Here is a 22,311-nt window from a genome sequence, read left to right on the forward strand (position 1 = left end):
TAAAGAAATAATCACAGTTCAATGTGCTAAATACTATAGAAGAAAAAGAGAACTGAGCACTCCTTCCCATCACACCATGTACTTTCAGACCTGTATGCTTTGTTCTTGGTGTGCTCTTTACGGAGACTGCCTTTTCCAAAGCAGAATCGTATCTATTCTTAGAGCTGCAACTCAGTATCCCCCATTCACTAAGGTCTTCCCTAAGTCCTGTAAGTAATTAAATTAACTGATCCCTTTCTGGGTTTCTACCACTCTGTGGTTATAATACTGGTACAGTATGTATCCTAAACAGATTCATATGCTTCTTGCTTGTTTCCCACAGAACAGTATGTTCCCTGACAGGAGAAATCTATTCATCTATACATATAGCAGTAGGTTCTAAATTAAAATGTATTTAACTAACCTGAGCATATAATAAAGAATTTATAATAGCTGTTCTGGAAATGCTTAATATTTTTTTTTTCATTTGTACCTTTTGCTTTTCTTTTCTGGTTGAAAAGTTAATGGATTTTAAGAAGAAAAATGATCACTGATAAACCGGGATGCTATCTTAGATTGTGATGAACAGAAGAATAATTTTTATTGGTTAACTAAACCAAAACCCACAAGTTCTATTTTAATATACTGAGTCTTAACAGAAATCGGCAAGATTTGTTATCACAAAATATCAATTCTTTGAGTAGCCTAAACACTAATACTAGTTATTCCAACACACAGTAAAGAACAGAAACCATACACTGTTTCCATTACAATAGGAATCTAACAATGTAGGACATGTGTTCAAGTTAATGAGTGTAAACGTTTCAATGTAATTTGTCTCCATTTAACCAAAATTCAGGTGACACCCAATTAAATAAAAAACAAAATCCTATTTTGCAAGACCAGTTATTTACTGTTGTTATTGCTGCTTTTCCCTAGGGCCTGTTCTCTCCCATTGTGGATTTCCAACAAAGTATGTTGTAATATTTGCCTCTTTTCTCAAACACCACATTATTTTGCACTGGAATTATGATAATGGTATTGGTTGTCCAAATTTTTAAAATTAGTAGTTGAAAAGGGCTTTGGGTACTTTCACAGTTAGTAGGAATGTTCTGCCAAGGTTTAAGGTCAAATTTCCAGAATTACAAAACTTAAAAAATTAAATAAAAACAATACAAAAAGAAATAAAAAATATTTTTTAAAAGGCCATGTGATACTCCTTTTTTACTTCCTACCCCTCAATCCTGTTTACACGCTCACTTCTCTTTGAACTAGGCTGATCTTGACTGAAGCAATTCCAAAGTCAGTTTTTTAAAATTAGGTGTGTGTAATGACTCAGTAAATGCTAATCACATTTTCATCACTTGTGCCAACAAGGATCTCTAACTTATCCTTTGTTTTCACACAGAAACAAGCAGGTTCAAAGCGAGGATGGGTACCACTTTTATCTGCCACAAATGCTCTACTTAAAAGATAAAAATATTTTAAGGCTACCAGAGACTTGATATAATATCCTCATATCAACACAGCTTAATAATGCAATACTGTTAAGGACTTCAGGAATATGACTTATTCAGAATGCTGGCTTAAAGCCGCAGAAACCACATGCCAGGAAGAAAACTGAAATTCCTATGTGATGATCTGTTTCTAAATGCTGTTTCTTGAGTGTGAGGAGGGCAGTATATACTGATCTTTTAAAATACCGCTAGGCCTTCCTGTTTATCACTTCAAATGTCACAAGTTGAGTACAGAAGGCTATTAAATCAGGGTATCCTACTCTGCTTTAGAAGCAATAAGAGTTCTGCCTTTAAAAAAACTAAACTAGAAGGCAAATGGTCTAGGAGCAATGGCGAAGGTGAATGTGAAATGAAGAGCCTATTCATCTTCGGTTGCTGACATTTAACATTAAAAACAATGACTGGTTTTAGACTCTTCTCAGTCAGTAACGGGTCAGTATTCTACTTATCTATGGAGATGCAGAGCAACCTTGACATTCTAAATAAGTCCAGTGAAAGTTAAAAAAAAAAAAATTGCTTAAAATTCACTCAGTCAGCTAGCTAGGCAACATCCACTATGTACCTGACACATTATTAGGTGCTGGGGACAGAGAACTGAGTAAAACCGCCAATTTTCTTAAGAAGGTTTAAGTAGTAGGAATGGCATGAAAGGAGACCGCTATATGATAGCAGAAATCGATACAAGGTCGGGGCTACAGAGGAGGTGGGGAAACAAGTCTGGGGTCAGAGTGGTGCTATGAGTTTCTGAAAGCAAGTAAACCTAAGAAGTAGGTGTGAAAGTAAAGAGTGAGTCTTTGTTCAGGTGATAGACATATATAAAAAGCTTGATCAATAGCAAGGAGGCAGGAAATAGACTGATATGTCTGAGGTTCAGTATAGTTGGCACAGAAAGTACGGGGTCGACGGAAGAGAGAGGAGGAGGAGGAGGAGGAGGAGGAGAGGAGCCAGAGTACAGATCATACAGGGCCTTGTGTGCCATGCCAGAGAGACTCCTGATCAGATCCATGTTAGAAAGAATAAGCCCCTAAACTGGAAGTGGCTACATAATTAGAAGAGAGAATTAATAGATCTGGCAGAGACCAAGATTTGGGAGTAGCAGGTAGCTAAGGAAGAAGGGAATGCAAAGGGATTCCTAGATTTCTGGCTTAGGAAACTAGATGAATAGTGTCAAAACCAAAATCAGGAAGAGAAGAAAAGAACATCTGAAAAAGAGTCGTGATGAGTTAACAAAATGTTAGGGCCAATACTCAGACACTGGTATCTTTCGGAATATCTGCCCATTCACTGTCTCTTCTCTATCGTACAATACGCCCAGCGCCCCAGGTGGTAGACCGCTGATAGACATTATCCCAGAACAGGCTGAGGACTTCAGCCAGCATAGGTTCTTCCCTTGAACAGAAGGTGTGAGGATTCTGGAGTCGAGGCTGCCACTGTAAGGTGGCCCTGGACACATCTACAGAGTGAAAGCTCTCTGGAGAGTTGGAGAGAAAGAGAGGGACAAGAGGGGATGGGGTGGAAACTGAGGAAAAGTAGAGACAAGCACAAATTGAAGGGAAAAGGGGCAAGAAGGAGACACATACATGAACCAGCTAAGTTTCTGAGAGCTCTCTAGATCCCGACTACAGTCCCCAGCAAGGTTAAACTGAGTTCTTGCCCTTAGGCTTCTTAAGAAACCCCACAGTCCTAAGAAAAGGCCTCTGTAGCTTAGCTCAGTGAGTCGTGTCAAATGTTCAGTTTCAGATGCACGTGCAAACACCTAAGTGGAGCTAAATATAAGAGCGCACATCTTACGGGAAAGATTTGCCTCAGACAGAGATTCTCGTGTCCAGAATAGTGATAGTAGTTAAACTTGCAAGCGGCCAGGCTAGAGAGTATAGTGTGAGAAGCTAAAGAAAGAAATGAAGGGGGGAACACCAGCATAGGGGTCAGAGTTCATCCTATTCAAGGATACTGAGGAACAGGCAGGGAGGAGCTAAACTCAGCAGCTGGAAGTGAGAAGGTTGAGATCACAGTGGCTATACTATTAGGAACAAAGAAGCTACTCTAATAAGGAAAAGAAGACAGTGAGAGGCAGTTAAAGGAGGATGACGGGTATTCAGGCACAAACTAAACAAGTTTATCAGCTGAGGAACATCCACACATTAAGGAAGAGTCTGAAGCTATCAGTGAAATTAAGGCATAAGCAATAAAAGGGGCAAAAGAAAGGGACATGGCAAATGAAGAGGGATTGGTCCTGAATAGAAGGGGAAAGGAACACCCCCCCCAAGACCAGTAAGAACAAACTATCAGTCTAGGGTTAGTTTCTGAAGAAACAAAGACTTATAATAAACCTTAGAGAGTTTCACCATATGTCACTTTTTAAATACCAAAATACAAGGAAGATCGTATCAAAAACTATTACCATCATTAAATGTTAGATACTAAAAGGGTACATGTCTAGAAAGGCCTTACTCTACCAAAAATACAAAATAAGTAATTGGCAATTTAGTAAAGTATTTAAGGAGTGTAAGTAGTATTATAATATGTAAAAACGTGTCAACTGTTGCTCTGTAATTAAAAGATAAATTAAACACATTAGACACTTTGCCAAGTGTCTGTGTCAAAGGGCATGTGACCTTTTATGCCCACCAACAGTGAATAAGACTGCCTGTCCATGTAGTGACGTCCTCTCCAACAAGAGGTATTTTTCAGGTTCACCTTAGTCCAAGAGCCACTGATTTTTATATTGCTCAGTCTATCCCCTTACCTATTGTATGAGCTATTTATTTAATAAAGTGTCCACTACAATAGATATTACCAGTAACTACAGTAGAGAAAAGCAAACAGGGAGAGAAAAGAGAAGAGAAAATGTGATGGGACAAGTAGAAATAAAGGAGAAAAATTCAATAGTTACGCAGATGGCACCACTCTCCTGGGTGCCTGGATGCCTCCCTCCACTCTTCTGGAGAAGGGCATTACTAGTCTCCCTCCTGGTAAAAATACCATGCTGAGTTTTTACTGGGGATCTTTAAAGATAACCTAAAGGTTTCAAGAAATTATTTATTACTTGATTTCTTGAATGCACTAGAGAAAAGGATCCATTCACTTTCTTTCTTTTTTTAATTTTATTATGTTATGTTAATCACCATACATTATACCATTAGTTTTTGATGTAGTGTTCCATGATTCATTGTTTGCGTGTAACACCCAGTGCTCCATGCAGTACATGCCCTCTTTAATACCCATACCGGGCTAACCCATCCTCCCACCCCCCTCCCCTCTAGAACCCTCAGTTTGTCTTTCAGAGTCCACAGTCTCTCCTGGTTCATCTCCCCCTCTGATTTCCCCCCCTTCATTTTTCCCTCCTACTATCTTTTTTTTTTTTTTTTTTAACATATAATGTATTATTTGTTTCAGAGGTACAGGTCTGTGATTCAACAGTCTTACACAATTCACAACGCTCACCATACCCTCCCCAATGTCTATCACTTTCTTTATCAGGAAGAAACTCCAGGAAAAGTAGGTGAAGGAGTTTAATGTACTTGTTAATAATATGGTGTTAACTGGTCCTCCTGGTAAACAGACTAATGGTTTTTGTTAGGAGGAAAGTCCTTACTTGAAAAAGGCTTAGGAGGCTGTCCCTTGTAAGGATGCTTACAGTAAACAAACCTAAAAATCTGTGGACTTATGAGGCATGGACCTCTGGAGAAAATCACTTAAAGCTATCCAACACTGGAAATAGAGTGGAGAAGTTTCAAAATCTAAATGTTCTCTGCTATGAGGTAGTAACTACACTTCCTCAAGTAGAGACCTAATCATTTACTCTGGGCCAGAAAGTGCCTGTCTGAGGTAGAAAGGAAGGACATGGGGAATCACGCAGAGTCCCAGATCTCTCTCCTCGCTTCACATGCCTTTGACTGCATACCTAAGCTGGACTGTAGGTAAGATCTCTAACATGTGTCTGATTGATTCTTTATATTGGCTTACAGGCAAAAGATGAAACTGTCAAAAATATTATCTAAGACTAACTTATTTAATACTATTACTTTAGTACGATAAGTGAACTAAATGTTAATTTGATACAGCTAATTAACACAGTAGCCTTCCAGGAAAAATAAGGCATCTTTTACTCTATGGCATTCATAGGAGAAAACAACCAAAAGTATATGAAATTACAGAGAAATTTCTCAACAAATTTTTAAAAGCAATTTTTTAAAAGCAAATACAACCAGAAATGTCACAAAATGTTAATATATGAAAATATAGGATGATAAACCTATAATCCAGTGGGTATATGCAGCCCAGAACTCTTCTAAACATGTCCTGTGAAATAAGAATTTGCGTAATTTATAGAGTTGGGGTGAAATTCAAATGACAGGATATAAATATCATCATAATCTACACCATTTTACCTATTTGTGCTCCACTAATGCCAACCACTTAGAAACAGGCTGTGAAGGGGCATGGGAGCAGGCAATCCTAACAGCTGAAGCAAGTTCAAAGGTTGGTTTGAGTAGGAGAGCTAAGCACATCAAAAGAAGTGAAGGAGGACACAAAATCAGAAAGTTTTAAAATAGAGAAGTAAGGGTAGCAGGCAGAGCAAGGTCTCACAGAATCCACACATTCTCAGTGTACAGGAATACCTAACATACCGAAAAGTAACAGCCTCAATGGGGAACAAGTAAGAAAAAATAGAGAGAGAGGTAACTGAATATATTTAGCTGTGAGGAATTAAAGAATCTGAAAACATGTTGTGCATCTTTAGGCCTTTGTCCCCTACAGGACATATCATGTTTATTATTATATTCTCTCATCCAATCTCTAGGAGAGTAGAATCTAGATATATTTCAGGAAGTTCCTGTCTTACCGAAGCAACACAATTAAGTAGCTACTTCCATTCACTTCATAATCCATTGGGAAGCCCGCCACCTAATAGCTATTTGACCTTGGGCAAGCTGCTTGACTTCTCTAAGACTCAGTTTCATATTCTGTAAGATTGGGACAAGAATGATACCAACTTCATAAGATAGTGAATATAAAACACACAATGTACTACCTGGCACACAGTAAATGCATAGTAAAAGCCAGTCATTATCTTTACTATTTAAGAAGGAATTTCTTGAACATTTTGAGTGGCTTCAGTGTATGTCTTAATTTTACCATCTCCTCCTCTAGCTAACTAACAGGAATCTGTAAAAGTTGATTAGCTGCTTTAATTTCCAAAGAAAAAAGAACTGTTTCGGAAGACAGTACTTATACTAACATCAAAGTTAAAAGCATGAATACTATTAGAAAAGGCAGCAAAGACTTGGTATTCATACATTATAGTCTATAAAATTAGAACCTATGATTTTATAGTATCATAAAGATCAGGGCATTTTTTTTTTTCTTGGCCAGAAAACACAAACTCCCATTTCTAAAAATATCTCAGGTTTTCTTCTTGAGGAAGTCAGCTTGCAACAAAATACCCTATTATCATAGAAAGCAAGTATAGGACAATATGTCATGAACAAGTCTATAAAAATGTAGTGGTATATGAGCCAAAGAAAAAAATCATCTGGAAAAACAAGTAGAGGTTTTTCTCCAAATTTATTTGAGACTGTAAGTTTTCTGTTTTGTAACTACTTCTTTGATACTCCCAGATGATGAACACTTCCTTAAGAAATCACAAATGACCTTTCAATTTTAAAAAATCCTCTTTGCATTTGCTTCTTTTAGAAAAGTAGCTTAATTTTGTAAAAGAATCATGAATGTGAAAATTTCAAATGTAAGAAAAGCGTACCGTCTTTCTAGTACACTTTTTATTCTGGTTTTTACATTTCAATGTAATCCAGTTTTTAAATAGCATTATGAAAGTCAGAGTATCCAATCTAGACCACTACTACCAAGAACTGGAAGAACATATATACTATTAAATTTACAAATGCAAGGAATATATAGGCTATGAATTTTAGCTTTCTATGAGGCAACAATCCCATAGTAGTCTTAAATAATCATGGTAAACTAGGAAAACAAACAAGGTCACAACACTGCAATCTTGTAAACCTATAAACTTTAATTATCATTCAGCCTGATTTCCTGTTGCTGATAAGGATTAATAACAACAGAAAACGGGCACCTGGGTGGCTCAGTCGTTAGGCGTCTGCCTTCGGCTCGGGTCATGATCCCAGGGTCCTGGGATCGAGTCCCACATCGGGCTCCCTGCTCGGCAGGGAGCCTGCTTCTCCCTCTCCCATTCCCCCTGCTTGTGTTCCTGCTCTCGCTATCTCTCTCTCTGTCAAATAAATAAATAAAATCTTACAAAAAAAAAAAATAAAAATAACAGAAAACAACTCTCACATACAGATCAAATAAGGACTTTTCTTTCTAATTAAATTAAATTTACTATTGAGAGCTACAGAAAGGAAGATTAACAAATATATTTTAATCTCAAACTCTTCATACACTGCATATAGGCTTATTGTATACAAAATATCCTTTCCAGGGTAAAATAAAATCAGCAGTTACCCAGTAGTTCAAAGCATCTGAATAATTTAGGACTGCAAAAATGACTATTCAGAAGAAATTACAGGGAAAAATTTAGGTAAGGAATGTAATTTAGTAAGGACCTTGGTTAAGAGAAAGTGAAAGAGAAAAAGGGATAAATCATAATTTCCTATCTCAGTGCTACACTCAAAACAAAAATCTCTATAAAGATTTTATTTCTCGGAGGAATTTCATGGAAAAAAAGGTATGAAAAAGCCTACATCATGTGTGATCTATACTGATACAAACAATAATAAGGATTCACATACAGAATATTTTGACTGAATGACTAGATAAAAGGGGGATTAAAACTTTGAGAAAGAAAAGATACAGTGAATGGATTCTGTGAATTCTGCAGACCTGTGAACATAAAACAAATAAATACCCCACAAAAAACATAACTCACACAAAGAATCATGTCCCACCTCATTTCTACTCAGATTAACTGTGATAACTTTGTCCTATAAAACACTTTATCATCCCTTCCAACGGAAAAAATGGTGAGAAGCTTTGATGATCTAACTCAATTAAAATATTGTTAGAGAATTCTCTGGCTCTTTTATCTATCTCAAAACTTGGAAGTTATACCAAAATGTAATAGTTAAACATACATGCAAAATGACCCTGCAATTAAGGTAATTGCTGGTACCAAATGTTGTTTTTAAGTTCTGCAATAAAACAGTCTCCCAGACATTTAATAGTATGTCATTTGGTAAATGAAAGTTTCCACAAAGTAAGAGCAGTGAGAAGACCTAAAAATTATGCTAGTGAAGAGTCTGGCTGAAAGAAACAAAAATACGGATCATTTTGGTCCAGCACTAATTTTATTTCAAGTTACTACAGAGCTGAATAAAACGCTGACAGCACCACACAAAAATTTACTGAGCTGGCAACAGGCAGAGCGTGACGTCAGCCGCCAGCATCACCGTCCGCGTCACCAAACAGCACGGATGCTTCACTTCTCCAACTTCACGTAGACTTCATGTGTGAAGTTAGAGTAAAAATAAGAATCTCAGGCGTAAGGCATTATTAAACATAGATGAGTTTAGCTTGGCATAGCTTCTATGTAAATTATTCTAGGACTTTAACAAATTCAGTAAAAAACATGGAAAAAATGCAAGCTTAAACATATTACAATTTTCTAAATGTGCTACATTCTTCACTAAACAGACCCATAAAATTAAGTCTCAGTCAACTGGCAATAATATTCAAATAACTAACACCACACACACAGCAGGCTGAGAGGAGACACGGAACACACACACACACACACACACACACACACACACACACACACACACACGGCCTTACCTTCATAGCATGAATTTCTTCAAGCAATCGTTGTGCCCGTCTCTGGTTTTTTAACAGTGCATCTTCAGCACCCCTGTAAAAAATACATGAAAATATACAGCCAGGAAAAGCATGTATTTTAGACTCCAATTATAATGAAAAGTCTCTTCATTTCTTTTAGAAAAGCATAAAGTGTAAATAAAAAACACTGTCATCATGCACTGCCCAGAACATCCCCACTGCCCAACACAGACACCAATTCCATCAATAAACCCAAGTTTTTGGCACATATGAGCATTATCTGGCATTATATTAATGACTATTACTACTGAGAGACAGCTGGCCGCCTAATTCCTTAATGGGAAGGCCGAATAATCAACTGCTTAATGGCACATTGCCTTTAATGTAACATAACCTTCATAAGCTACAATTAAAGGTCAGATATAATTTTATTAAATAAAATTTTGTTCTCTGGAATTAAAGGAATACATAAAGAGAAATACTGATTACATCAGAGAGAAAGGTTATTTATGATAGAACAAGAAATTAATCAGAACAAAATACATGTGAAGACTAAATATTTATACTGAAAGTGTAAACACTATAACATGCTTACTCAAATACTAGTGATAAGGACATTACAAAATATTATTAAAAAATAGATGGAACATGTTTTGATAAACACTTCCACAAGGTAATGAAGATTTCCAATTATTTAGCAATTCAAGGAATAAACTGATATAAAATCTTCATAATTGATTGAAGTTATTACTAGACTTATTAAACTACACCAACATCTTAAAATAACTTCCAATAACATAAAACACATAAATAACTCTGAAGGACTTTCATTCTGAAAAGGCCAGAAGGAGAGCCCTGAAAAAACAGCAGAATTCATTGTGTATCCTAAGAAAATGTGGCCCAAACCATGTAAGGACATACTGACATAGCACAGTGTATCCCACTCAGATCCTCTCTCCATATAAAACAAAGTGTTGTATGAGTAAGATACTTAATTATTCCTCCTGGTCCCACCCTCAAATTTTGTAAATATTGAATAAAAACAACTTCTGACATTTTATTAGTCATAGGACCATGACTTCAAGAGACTAACTTTTTTGACTTCAGTCTGCCAACACTCCGGACAAGTTTTCGGATAACCAACACTCGGATTCTCTTCACTTCTTTTCTCATCTTCACAACCTTTGAGGAATAAAATCGAAATTAGAAAGGTTCTCTCTTAATTCGAGAAGAAACATACTTTGAGTCTTAATATTACAGATTAAGTCTAGTCACTTTAACCAAATTTTCAACCATATTCACAGTTCGATGAAATCAAACTTCTTTCATAAACAGTGAAGGAGTAAATCAACATTTTAAAAATGTGTCTGAGGACTTAAGAGAACCAAGCTATGATATTTTAGAAAGTCATAGCATTCTCGGTGATTAGTATTTTATTTTATTTTATTTATTTTTTTTTTTTTTAAAGATTTTATTTATTTATTTGAGACAGAGAGAATGAGAGAGAGAGCACATGAGAAGGGGGAGGGTCAGAGGGAGAAGCAGGCTCCCTGCAGAGCAGGGAGCCCGATGCGGGACTCGATCCAGGGACTCCAGGATCATGACCTGAGCCGAAGGCAGTCGCTTAACCAGCTGAGCCACCCAGGCGCCCTCGGTGATTAGTATTTTAATAGTGCACTTGTATTTTGTGCTTGGAACATAATAAACGGTGAGTTCCCTGAGATCAGAGAGCATCATATTTATCTCTGCACCCTTGCGATTTAAAACAGAGCTTTACCCATAATGGCAGGAATTTAATTTACTGAATGAGTGTTTATATTACCAAAAGCAAATGTGTGAAAGTGACAATATTTTACTTATTTATACAGCAACCCCTGCATTCGTTTCTGGTGATAAATTTCAAGTGTAACTTTAAAAGAAATGTGAAAAACACAAGGGTGCATGCGTACATGCACGCACACTGACAGATGCTTTAAATCATCCCATTAGACAACAGTGCTGAACTCTAAGAACAAAAAAACCAGAAAGACTGGCCAAGAAATGGAAATATTCTAATGATGAAGAACCACATGTTATAAAAGTACTTAGTACAATGGGATGCTGCTATCATTTTGAGTTTATATTTTTGCCTGTCATATATATATTTTATCCTTCCTCCTATAATGTCCTTCTCCCCCTTCTCCACTTTAATAACTATATAAAATTCAGGTCAGATATCATCTTTCCTGAGAAGTCTTCCAATGGCTTCTTCAAATGGAGATAACCCCTCCAACCTTCACGTTCCCACTATACTTTGTAGGCGGCATCTATCTCACTGTACTGTCCCTAACTGCTCACGTGACCATCTTTTTCTATACTCTGGGCACTCCTAGAGGACAGGGGCCTTGTGATCCCTAAGTAATTTTTTCTAGAGTGTTGCTGGACTACCTGGAACATAAAATCCCTCAAAATCTCCTTGCCAAAATAGCAGTATCAACATCATCCTGTTTCTTCGAGGTTCCTGCATTTGGCTATAACACTGTCTCTTACCCTCAGTATATTCCACCCCCCTATTCAGTGAAGATAGTGGCAATCAGCTTACAATTTATCTCTGTCCTAACTTATCCCAGCATTCTGGGTGACACAGATGTCTATGTAATATAACCTATCCATTATAATATCCTCCCTTGTTGATTTCCTTTCTTCATGACCTCTTCAGTCTCAGCACCCATGTCCAAGGTCACACTGTAGTCCTTATAACCATTAACACACTGAGATCACAATGCCTATTTCCTTGTTCAACTCCACCTACCACCACCATCTTTGACTTCACTGAGACCAACAGTTCACTGACCCCTATACTTTCCCTCAAATGATTAGTCCTGTTCTTTTCAATTTTCCTCCTTTTATTCAGTTTATGTACATGATCAACACTTGTCAATACCTTAAACTTTCTTATCCTTCCTGTTAACTATCCCTTTAGTTAATCCTGGATGAAAACATCATCCTGAGTTCTTTTCCTTTATTTTTTTCAAAGATTCATTTATTTATTTTAGAGAGGGGGAAGGTGCAGAAGGAAACGGGGGGAGAGGATCCTCAAGCAGACTCCGCGCGCTGAGTGCAGAGTGAGACAAGGGACTCAATCCCAGGATCCTGAGATCATGACCTGAGCTGAAACCAAGAATTGGCCACCCAACAAACTGAGCCACCCAGGCACCCCTAATCCTGAGTTATCATAGTCCCCCCAAGAGCTGGGAAATACTTGAGACATTCTATCTATATTAAATTCATTGTAACTAACATGAAATGGGCTCCTACACTCTTAGCAAGCCTATTATATTTTTTTCGTCAATTCCTTCTACAATGACTATTTTAAAACTTTGCCTGCTTTCTAAAACACCTGACCTTCTTCTTCCTCTTTTCCAATTTTATGGAGAAAATGAACATCAGAGGGGAACCATCATCTTTCTACCACCATGAATGCAAATTTACTTTCATCACCTACCGTCCTCTATTAACAAATTCTCCTACACAATATCTGACATTCATCTTCTAGATGTATTTTGGATCTCATCTTTTCTGCCTTCTTAGAACCCTTACTACAGATTACCCCTTTACTCTAGCATTGTCAATCTCTTACATGGTTGTTTCTATTGATTTTTAATTGTGCTTGATTCATTTTCACTAGAGATAAGACAGACAAAACATTCTCACTATGAAGATCACTAGGAGTACCCTCTCTCTACAACTGCCTCAGAGTGAAGCTTTCAGAGAGGCTCAAACTCCCTAGCTCCATTTCTGCATACCACATAATCCCAGTTGGATTTCCATTCCTATTAGTCCACTAAAAGCTGTTACAAAAGACACCCATGATTTCTAGAAGTCCCTCAAATCCTACAGGAATTTTTCAACTTCACTTTACTTGCAATCTCAGCAGCATTTGACACTGTTGACCACTTTCTCCTTCTAGGAACACTTCTTCATTGCTTTCCGGGACATAATACTCTCCAGGGTTTCCTCTGTCCTCTCTAGTCACTCTACCTTGGTCTTCTTTGAAGACTCATCCACCCCTAAGCAGTCGTAAGTTCAAGGGGCAGTCCTAAGCCAACTCTTCTGTTCACAATATATGTTTTAGACCTAAGTGAGCTTACCTGTGTATATTGTAATTTCCCACCTAAATAAGATGACTCAATAATTTCTGCCTTCAGCTAAAATCTCTTTTAGCTCCAGACCTAAATGTGCAATGTCTACTTGATTATTTCCTTTTGAGCATGCTTAAAATAATCTACAATGCATACTTGAACTCATGTTCTTCACCCCCAAATGGATTCCTTTTTTGTTGTTTTAAATTTCAGGGAAAAGAACAATCCTTTTGTTCAATTATAAACCTAGGGCTCATTTTAAGTAGCTTTCTTTTCTAAATCCCTCACAGTGAATCTGTTACCAAGTCGTGTTAATTTTATCCCCTAATTATATCCCATATTGTACCACTTTTCCCCCCTATCTTGACCTCCTAGCTCTCTTGGGTGAGTTACTGGTAATTGGTTTGTCTACATCCATTCTTCCCCCTCTCCAGTTATCCACAACTGAGTCAGAATATTTCTTTTTTAAGATTTTTTTATTCGACATAGAGAGACACACACAGACTGCGCACACGCAGCAGAGGGAGAAGGAGAAACAGACTCCCTGCTGAGCAGGGAGCCGAAAACAGGACTCGATCCCAGTACCCCAGGTTCATAACCTGAGCCAAAAGCAGACGCTTAACCGACTGAATCACCCAGGCACCCTAGGATACATTTTACTCGTAATCTGATTACAATCTGATGTGTCTTCTCAGATTATAAATTCCGTGAAGGTCAAGTGTCTGGTTTTACTCAACATTACATCTTAACACCTAACATAGTGATGGTATAGTGTGAGTTTTGAATAAACATTTGTTAAATAAATGACCCGAAAAGTTGTAATACTCACTTGTTCATTCACTGTTTCAAATGCCTAATATATTAACAAAATGCAGGGTAATCATCTTTCCCACTAGATATACCAACCACTTTGGAATTTATTTTGAAGTTAGGTTTAGAAAAAAAAAATTCACACTTGCATAACAAGCCATTTACACTAGATTTTAAGTGAAAAAATTGTTACATTTCTTCTTTTTTAAACTTTCATTTATCTGACAGAGAGAGAGAGCGCGCACAAGCAGGGGGAGCAGCAGAGGGAGAGGGAAAAGCAAGATCTCCGCTGAGCAGGGAGCCAGACATGGGGCTCAATCCCAGGACCCTGAGAGCCTGACCTGAGCTGAAGGCAGATGCTTAACTGACTGAGCCACCCAAGCACCCCAAAATTGTTATATTTCATATGCAGCAAAATGGGAGTTTATGACACATTTTTTGAACGTCATTTATAAAACAAAATAATAGTGAGTGATAAATTATGCATTAAAATATATTAACAACTGTTTCTAATTGCTGTACCCCACAGGTGCATAAAATGATTATATGCTATTCACTAACTGCTGTTAACCCAACTTAACTAATAAATTGCAGTGAGCAGAGTTGGTCCTCAGTTACATTCCAATCATGGGAAAGCTAAATTCTAATTTTAAAATTCCAATTTAAGAAGGACTATGTTTGTCATTACTGCATTAGGGAATTCTAAAAGAAAAGGGAATGCTTTATGTATGTAGCTTCATGCCAAAACCAAAAAATCCTTTTCTAGCTTATTGACTTTTCCAGTATTTGTGTGCAGGCAGGAGGAAAATTTGATTAAGTTTAATATATTAGAAAAATAAGTACATTCATTTTATGTAACAATGGAAATATTATTTTATTTTTCTCACAATTGCCTACCCCAAGCACTTAGCTTTCTTCAAGCACTTTATTTTTGCAAAACTGACAAACAGGTACCAAGAGCCTTTCAGTTAAGATTCAAAATTCATTTGCGCTTAGGAATTAGGAAGTTGGTTGACAGAAAACCCACAAGTCAACAAACAGGCCTAAAACATTCAATACTGTCAGAAGGCCAATGCACTACTTAAGGGCAATGTGCTTTGGTTTTCCAACCAAAAGCAAATAGAACTACCATTGTTAGAAATGTGAAAAGAGTAGGATACTGTCTGGGAGGGAAAGAGAAGTAGAGGAAAGAGAAAACACAGGCATAATAATGGAATGAAATGCACTGACAAAGAAGAAACGAAATGAAAAAAAGTGAAAGGGAAGAGCTTGAAGAAAGACACTGAAGGACAAATCTGTAGGTCATCATCAGTAAGACCGCCAAACCCACACTGAGGGCTTCCAAGCAGCAAAAGAATGCATTTTGAAGAAAAAGACACACACACACACACAGAGGGACACACAAAGACATGAAGACACAAACACACACAATACACGTGCTGAAAGTGAGGGGTCAATGAGAACCTACGCATGCAGATGCCCTCTGTTGACCTGGTAAAATCTCAACCCAGTAATGTAACCTGGATCACCTCTTGGGTAGACAGTACAAAAATATGATCATAACTAAGTTAAGTGGAAAGCTAATATACCTGCTTGGGAAAAGACCATGTGGGCATAGGGGGAAGAGTCAAAGCGCAAAAGCTGGCGATATCTAATTCAAGGAGATTCCAAAGAAGTGTTCCTCAGTTCAGAGATGAGAAATCCAGTTTGTACTGGAGTAACTCAATTATGGGGACAAATGTATCATAGACCAACAATGAACTGAACAACTAAAACCCCTTTCTATGGTTTTACATTCCAAGTAGCCAATGTAGATCAGTAGATAATAAAAGAATGTTTTACAATGTGAGCATTACTGTCTTACATTAGATATATTTAATAAACTAGCTTCCTCATTTTTATAGTCTCTTCTAAGCTATCGTTAATGTGAATTTGCTTTTGAAAGAATGAGTTATACTTTTGGGGTGACAAGGATGGCAAGCTTCTGATCTATAAAGCTGAGAGAAAACTATGGTCCAAAGACAGAAGTAAATACTACTTTGAACTGTCACTTAGTTAACTATCTGAGAGCCAGTCCACTAGACAGCCTCTTTTGGTAATTCACTGACTTGGCCATGCATTTAAATTAACTTCTAACAGAAACCCACAGGTATTAGAAAACAATTATTCCAAGGCTAATATTGTTCTAAGAGAGCTTAGAGTGCTAAGAAAACTCTGAGTGTACCTATGATTCTTAGCGTACATTAAAACTTCTAGTTACTTATTACTCATCTATCAGATTGTAATACCAAAAAAAAAAAAAAAAAAGAATACAACAACATTCTGTTCATGAGGCTGTGACAAAATAGGCACTCTTCATATGCTGCTGATAGGAATACAAACTGACATATTCTTTCTGGAGGAAACTCTAGCAACATCTAACAAAAATCCTACTTCTAGGAATCCATCAAGAAGATACACCTCCAGGGCGCCTGGGTGGCTCAGTTGGTTGGGCGACTGCCTTCAGCTCAGGTCATGATCCTGGAGTCCCTGGATCGAGTCCCGCATCGGGCTCCCTGCTCGGCAGGGAGTCTGCTTCTCCCTCTGACCCTCCCCGCTCTCATGTGCTCTCTCTCATTCTCTCTCTCAAATAAATAAATGAAATCTTTAAAAAAAAAAAAAAAAGAAGATACACCTCCAACAATAGGAAAAGGCTATGCACAAGACTGTTCACTGCAGAGTTCCTATAAAATTCTGCATAAGAGATAAAATAATGCATATAAATAAAGCACAAGCAATGTGGTGTTCTAAATCAATGTAGGAGATATGCATGTATTATCATGAGTAAACCCCAAAATTGTGTGGTGAAAAGGGACTTTTAAAGATTTTTTTAAAGATTTTATTTATTTATTTGAGAGAGAGAGAGAGAGAGAGAGCATGCACGCATGCAGGAGAGGGTGTACAGAGGGACAAGCAGACTCCCCACTGAGTGTGGAGGCCGGCTCTGGGTTCGATCCCAGGACCCTGAGATCATGACCTGAGCCAAAGGCAGAAGCTTCATGGACTGAGCCACCCAGGTGCCCTGAAAAGTAACTTTTATAATGGTACCTGTGGTATAACACGCATTAACACAGTAACACATGCAAATTTAAAAATATACAACATAATACTATGGGCATATATAAGATAATAAATGCTGGTATATGTTACTAAATTACAAAAAGATGTGGATGAGAAAATTACACTGGAAGAGTAAGAATTACTTCTGAGACAGAGAAGAAGGTAGGTGGAATTAAGCATTACAATATGGCAAAATATTGACACTTGCTAAATATAAGAAGTAGATTATAGGGACATTTGTTATATCATTTTCCATATGAACTACTTCATAGTTGACAAAAATTAATCATGGTATTAATTATTGTGGTATTAATTACAGAGAGGGATTCTAATTTGGTCATTTGGATGACAACTTACTGTTGAATTATATTTTTTTACTTCTGATGAGCAGCAATTTAAAAATTCTAGAATGCTTGGTGATTATCTACAACTTAATCATTACTGAGCATATACTGCCACCTAGCAAAATTTCCCAGAATAGTTTAACAACCAAACAGAAAACGGTTCTCTTATTATGGATAGACCCTGATTTACTACTTCGGGAAAAAAATATTAAAAAGTACTACGCACTCAATTATGAAATAGGAGCTATATAACTTCAAAAGCACATACAAATACAGTTCTTGACATTCTTATCTTTTATAATATGTGGAGGCAAATCACTTTGTTCTCTGGCGCTTTAGAGTCTACCTTTACTATCTTATAGGAAGTAGAAAGCAATTGTCTAATGGGCTTCTTGGTAATTTGCTATCAGGAATAAAATAATGTCTCTTTCATATAAAGGCCCTTGGCCCTCCTACGGAATTAAAGTACATGATCAGATTGGTTCATTTCCTAGTTCTGAATTTGCATTTCACTGCTGCCTAAAGAAACATGACTGGAGCATATCCAGCTCTCGTTTCACAAATTCTTTATTCACTAGATGCTAGGGCCGCTGTTGTTTCCAATTTGTGAGTCCTTTCTCTAGTTCTAATGGAGAGGGAGGGGAAAAAAAGTGTACAGTTAGGAGATTTCCCTCCCTCATGTGAACATAAAGTAACTCATGTTGAGCTATCTATACTTTAATCTGCCCAACACTATTTACTCATTATTACCTGTAAACAAGGTACTATGCTTGAGGCTAGGGAAGTTGCTATAAGTCAGTTAAATATTGTCACTTCGAAGTCCATGTAAAGTACTGGTCAAAATAAAAAATGCAATAAATGATCATAAGGTGAAGTAAAAAGTAATTTTTTTTTGAAGAAAAGTAAAGGTAAAATTAAAAAGGTAAGATTTTACATACTGAAGAATAAACGTTATTTTAAGAACTTAGAATCAGGTAGTCATCTATAAATGTCAGCTTTTCTCCTTGGAAAATTTTTGAAAAGAATAAAAATATTAAGGGTAGAAGACACTGAAAGTTAGCATAATATAATAGGTGCCTGTGCAGGCAGGCTTTTTATTTTCACAAAAGACATTTTGGGAAATTAAATATGCTATAAATTAGATGGCCACAGAATTATTTAAAAGAAAAGTCATAATTAAAAATCATGCACAGATAACAAGTACCAATATCCTAAAGATAATAACAGAGATTTAGAAATGTTTGAGAATCTGATGAAACCTATGAACTTTTTTCCCCCAAGAGGCACACACACAAACACCAATTTACACAAAATTTCAGGTAGTTATAGGATCCCTGAATTCCTAAATCCCAGTTAAGGAGAGCTAATTTAAGTTATTAAGTATCATAAAAATGATGGCTCAAGTTTCTCACTGAACACATCAGTACTGAGGATATGATGGTGAGCAAAAGCTTACAGACAGGTGGAGGAAGAAATCTCTCACATTCACACACACCTAACACTCAGCAACTCTTCCAAGTGCTAAAAAGTAAATGGTGTTACAGAAGTTTATAGAAGAGGTAAAATGAAAGTCAAACCCTGTTTCCCTGAGAAATAGCAAGTAAAGTAGAAATATGAAATGGACTGAGAGGAAAAGGGGTTTTGGGTAGAAGGAAGAACTTGTGCACAGGATGTTTAAGAGTGCTATGCTACCTAGTGGAGGAAGGCCAGTGAGGCTGAAGTGGGGGCAAGCAGTGGTATACTATAAGGGGGAGAGGAGACTGCCCTGGTTTAGACTGGTCTTTACCAAAAGCAACAGGAAACCATCAAAAAGGCTGTAAGCAAGGGAGTCATGAAATTAGATTTCTCTTTTGAAGAGAGCACTCCAGCTGCACTACAGAGATCAGACTAGACGGAGAAGAGAGTCAGGACAGTAGCTGGAAGGCTCGAAGGGCAGTTCTGGTGAGAGATGTAACCTGTACTAGGATGGGATGATGATGAAAAAGCAATGGACACATTAGTGAATGTGAATGCTTTTGCAGATATATTTCTTCCTTGGAGAAGCTGTTAATTCATTTCTTTTATCAACGTTCTAAGAGGCAGTTTTTCTTAATTACTATTTTACAGTAATGGTATTAGCCACTTATCTGTTATATTTTCTATACATTGTCTTCTAATTGGCTGTCTTTTTTAAATTTGGGGATGTTTCACAGTTTTTATGTAGACAAATCTATATCTTTTTCCCCTTTGTAGATACTTTTCTCCCATTTGTTTTAAATTATAACACCTTTCATCATCTCCACTTCCGCTGTCCTTTCCCCCACCTTCACATGAGAACGTGTAAGATTTACTTTAACATGGGATGTATACACTTCCTAATTTGATAAACTCATCTAGTCGCCCAGCAAACATTATCATAGAGCACATACGTTGTAGGTAGTAGACAAATACATAAAAACAAAGAAAGAGGTACACAAGTGTTTCAAGAGTAGAAAGTGGTCGCACAAAGAACAGACACTTAGCCTAAGCTGAGGTGAATTAGTGAGCAATTCCTAATTTTAACTGTTTTAAAGAGGCCTGGGAATTAGTTAAGTGAAAAAAGAAAACACCTTAAGTGAAGAGTGCTAAATGACTCTAAGGGCAATTTCAAAACTGAATAGGAAGCTCACCAGTATTTCAAAGAATTCCCAAGGATATCCAATTAAACTATTTTATATGTCCTAGGCGAACTAATGAGAAAAAGCCCACCAAATATTTTCTGGAAGTAGCACAAGCTTAACGTATGTTTACGAATATATGTTAGACATCTTCAGAATTTCCCCCTTCACTATATTCTGTACTCCACTGTCAACTGAAATTCGGACTTAATAACCTGGCAGTAAGGCAGTAATATAATTTAGTTTCATTTCCTACTTAATCCCAGAAGTTCTCATCTCTGGAGAGTTATCTAGCCCTTTACCACCCAAGCAGGTTCCTACTACCATCTCTTACTGCCTCATACCAGTCTCTCTGCCTGGAATGCCTTCTGCCCCTTCACTGAATCAAAAATGCAATTCCAGTGTAAGATCCTTAAAGAGAATTCATTTTGCCTTCTTTGGCAACCTTTCTGCACTACTTGTTTTTCTGGGCATGATTCTGTACCATGGGTGGGTGCTGCCTACCCTTTTCTATCTGAGTATAGTTGCTTGAAAGCAGAAAGTATGTCTACACACAACTGTACAACACGAACAGTCTATCTTGCTCACGGCAAACACTTAAACAGCCACTGAATAAAGAAGATAAAGAACTTCCTTTTCAGTAGCTGTGAGGTCCTCATTTGATTCTTGCTTTAACAGCTTACTTTAAATCTTCAGATATCTTATAACTTCCTTAAATAGAAACAGAAACTAGAAAGGGGATAGCGGCAGAAATGGTAGCCTAGTGACACTGACATTTTATGTTAGCAGTGGTAAGTGCAAACACCTGATTTCAGATCGAATTTAAGAAAGAAGAGAAATTAGGGACGGCAAGTATAAACAGCTCTCTTTAAAAATTTTGCGTAAACGGAAGGAGAAAAATGGGACAGCAGCTGGAGTAAGAAACGTGGTACTGGGCGTACAGCCTTATAAACGATACGATCGCATTGAAGATCAGCAATCTTAGTAAAAGCTATGGCTCTCCGCCCCTCCCCTTCACTTCCAGCATCCAATAAAAGGCAGGTAATACGTAGAGAGTTTATTAGCTGTCCGGCACTGTGCGAACACTTCCCATACTCCAATTAACTTTAAATCTCACAACCACCTTGCGAAGGAGGTACTATCCTGAGCGTCGTTCTACAGACGAGGACACTGAATATTAAGATTACATGATCTTCCCAACATCCCACAGATAAAAATTCATGGGGCCCGAGGGCCAGAAACAGGTCTTTCGCTTCAGCCACCTAGGAACCATGAGGCGGTTAGTGTGGCCAGGCTCCCAGTTCCGGGAAACCCGCCTGGGCCCATCCAGAAGCTGCCCCAGCCACACGCCCTGCCCTCGCCCCCAGGAGACCACGGGCCCGTCAGAAAGACCCAGAGAAGGCATTCTGGGGGTCCTGAAGGGCAGCCCCACAGGTTCCCCCGGCCTCTGCGCCTACCTCGTTATTAAGGTTTAGTGTCCCCGGCTGAGCCATGGTAAGTCTGAGAAGATCCGCGGCGGCCGGCACGTGAACTGTGGGAACCAAATCACCGCTCCGTCGCCACGCCCCTCTACGGCAGCCTTTGCGGCCCAAAACTCGTCCGCCGTCCGCTCGAGCCGACGTTTGAGCAATAGGGAGATTGACTCTCTGAGGAGAAGAACGGAAGTGAGTGAGAACAACTTCCGGAGTGGAGTGCTACGCGCCGGAACTGCGCGTTTCTATGGAAACCAGGCACGGGCAGGTGGCCCAGGGGGCGCTCCGAAAGCTGTTGCCAAGTTTAGAAGTTTTTCAAGATGCTGATTTTATTGTATTCGTTTGTAGACGTGGCCCGGATTTGTAAGGACCATGTTTTTGTGTCCCATTGGGGGTGACAGCCCTTTTACGAAAGGAACAGTTGAGTGACCAATTTTTGCTTTGAATTTTTATCTGGCGTTTGTGAAGATTCCTGTGCTTATAACAAACAGTCCTTATTAGATACAGCTCACGTTATA

The 22,311-nt window shown here is 37.9% G+C and overlaps 1 protein-coding gene across 4 annotated transcripts in view; it reads right to left on the bottom strand.

Moving 5' to 3' along the window:
- The window catches only part of SRFBP1 (serum response factor binding protein 1), a 66,294-nt gene extending 44,314 nt beyond the window's left edge, over positions 1–21,980 (bottom strand). For all 4 annotated transcript variants that reach the window (XR_004914114.2, XR_004914113.2, XR_013445859.1 and 1 more), the window contains exons 1-3: positions 21,779–21,980; positions 10,405–10,493; positions 9,312–9,384 (exon numbers count right to left, since the gene is read on the bottom strand). Coding sequence is in view for 1 of the 4 variants with exons in the window: in XM_036082227.2 (XP_035938120.1) it covers positions 9,312–9,384; positions 10,405–10,493; positions 21,779–21,814 (198 nt within the window). In the remaining 3 variants the exon portion in view is untranslated. The remainder of the gene's footprint in view (positions 1–9,311; positions 9,385–10,404; positions 10,494–21,778) is intronic.
- Between the last annotated feature and the right edge of the window lie 331 nt (positions 21,981–22,311).

This window comes from Halichoerus grypus, chromosome 2, assembly GCF_964656455.1.
Source record: "Halichoerus grypus chromosome 2, mHalGry1.hap1.1, whole genome shotgun sequence".
Taxonomy (NCBI): Eukaryota; Metazoa; Chordata; class Mammalia; order Carnivora; family Phocidae; genus Halichoerus; species Halichoerus grypus.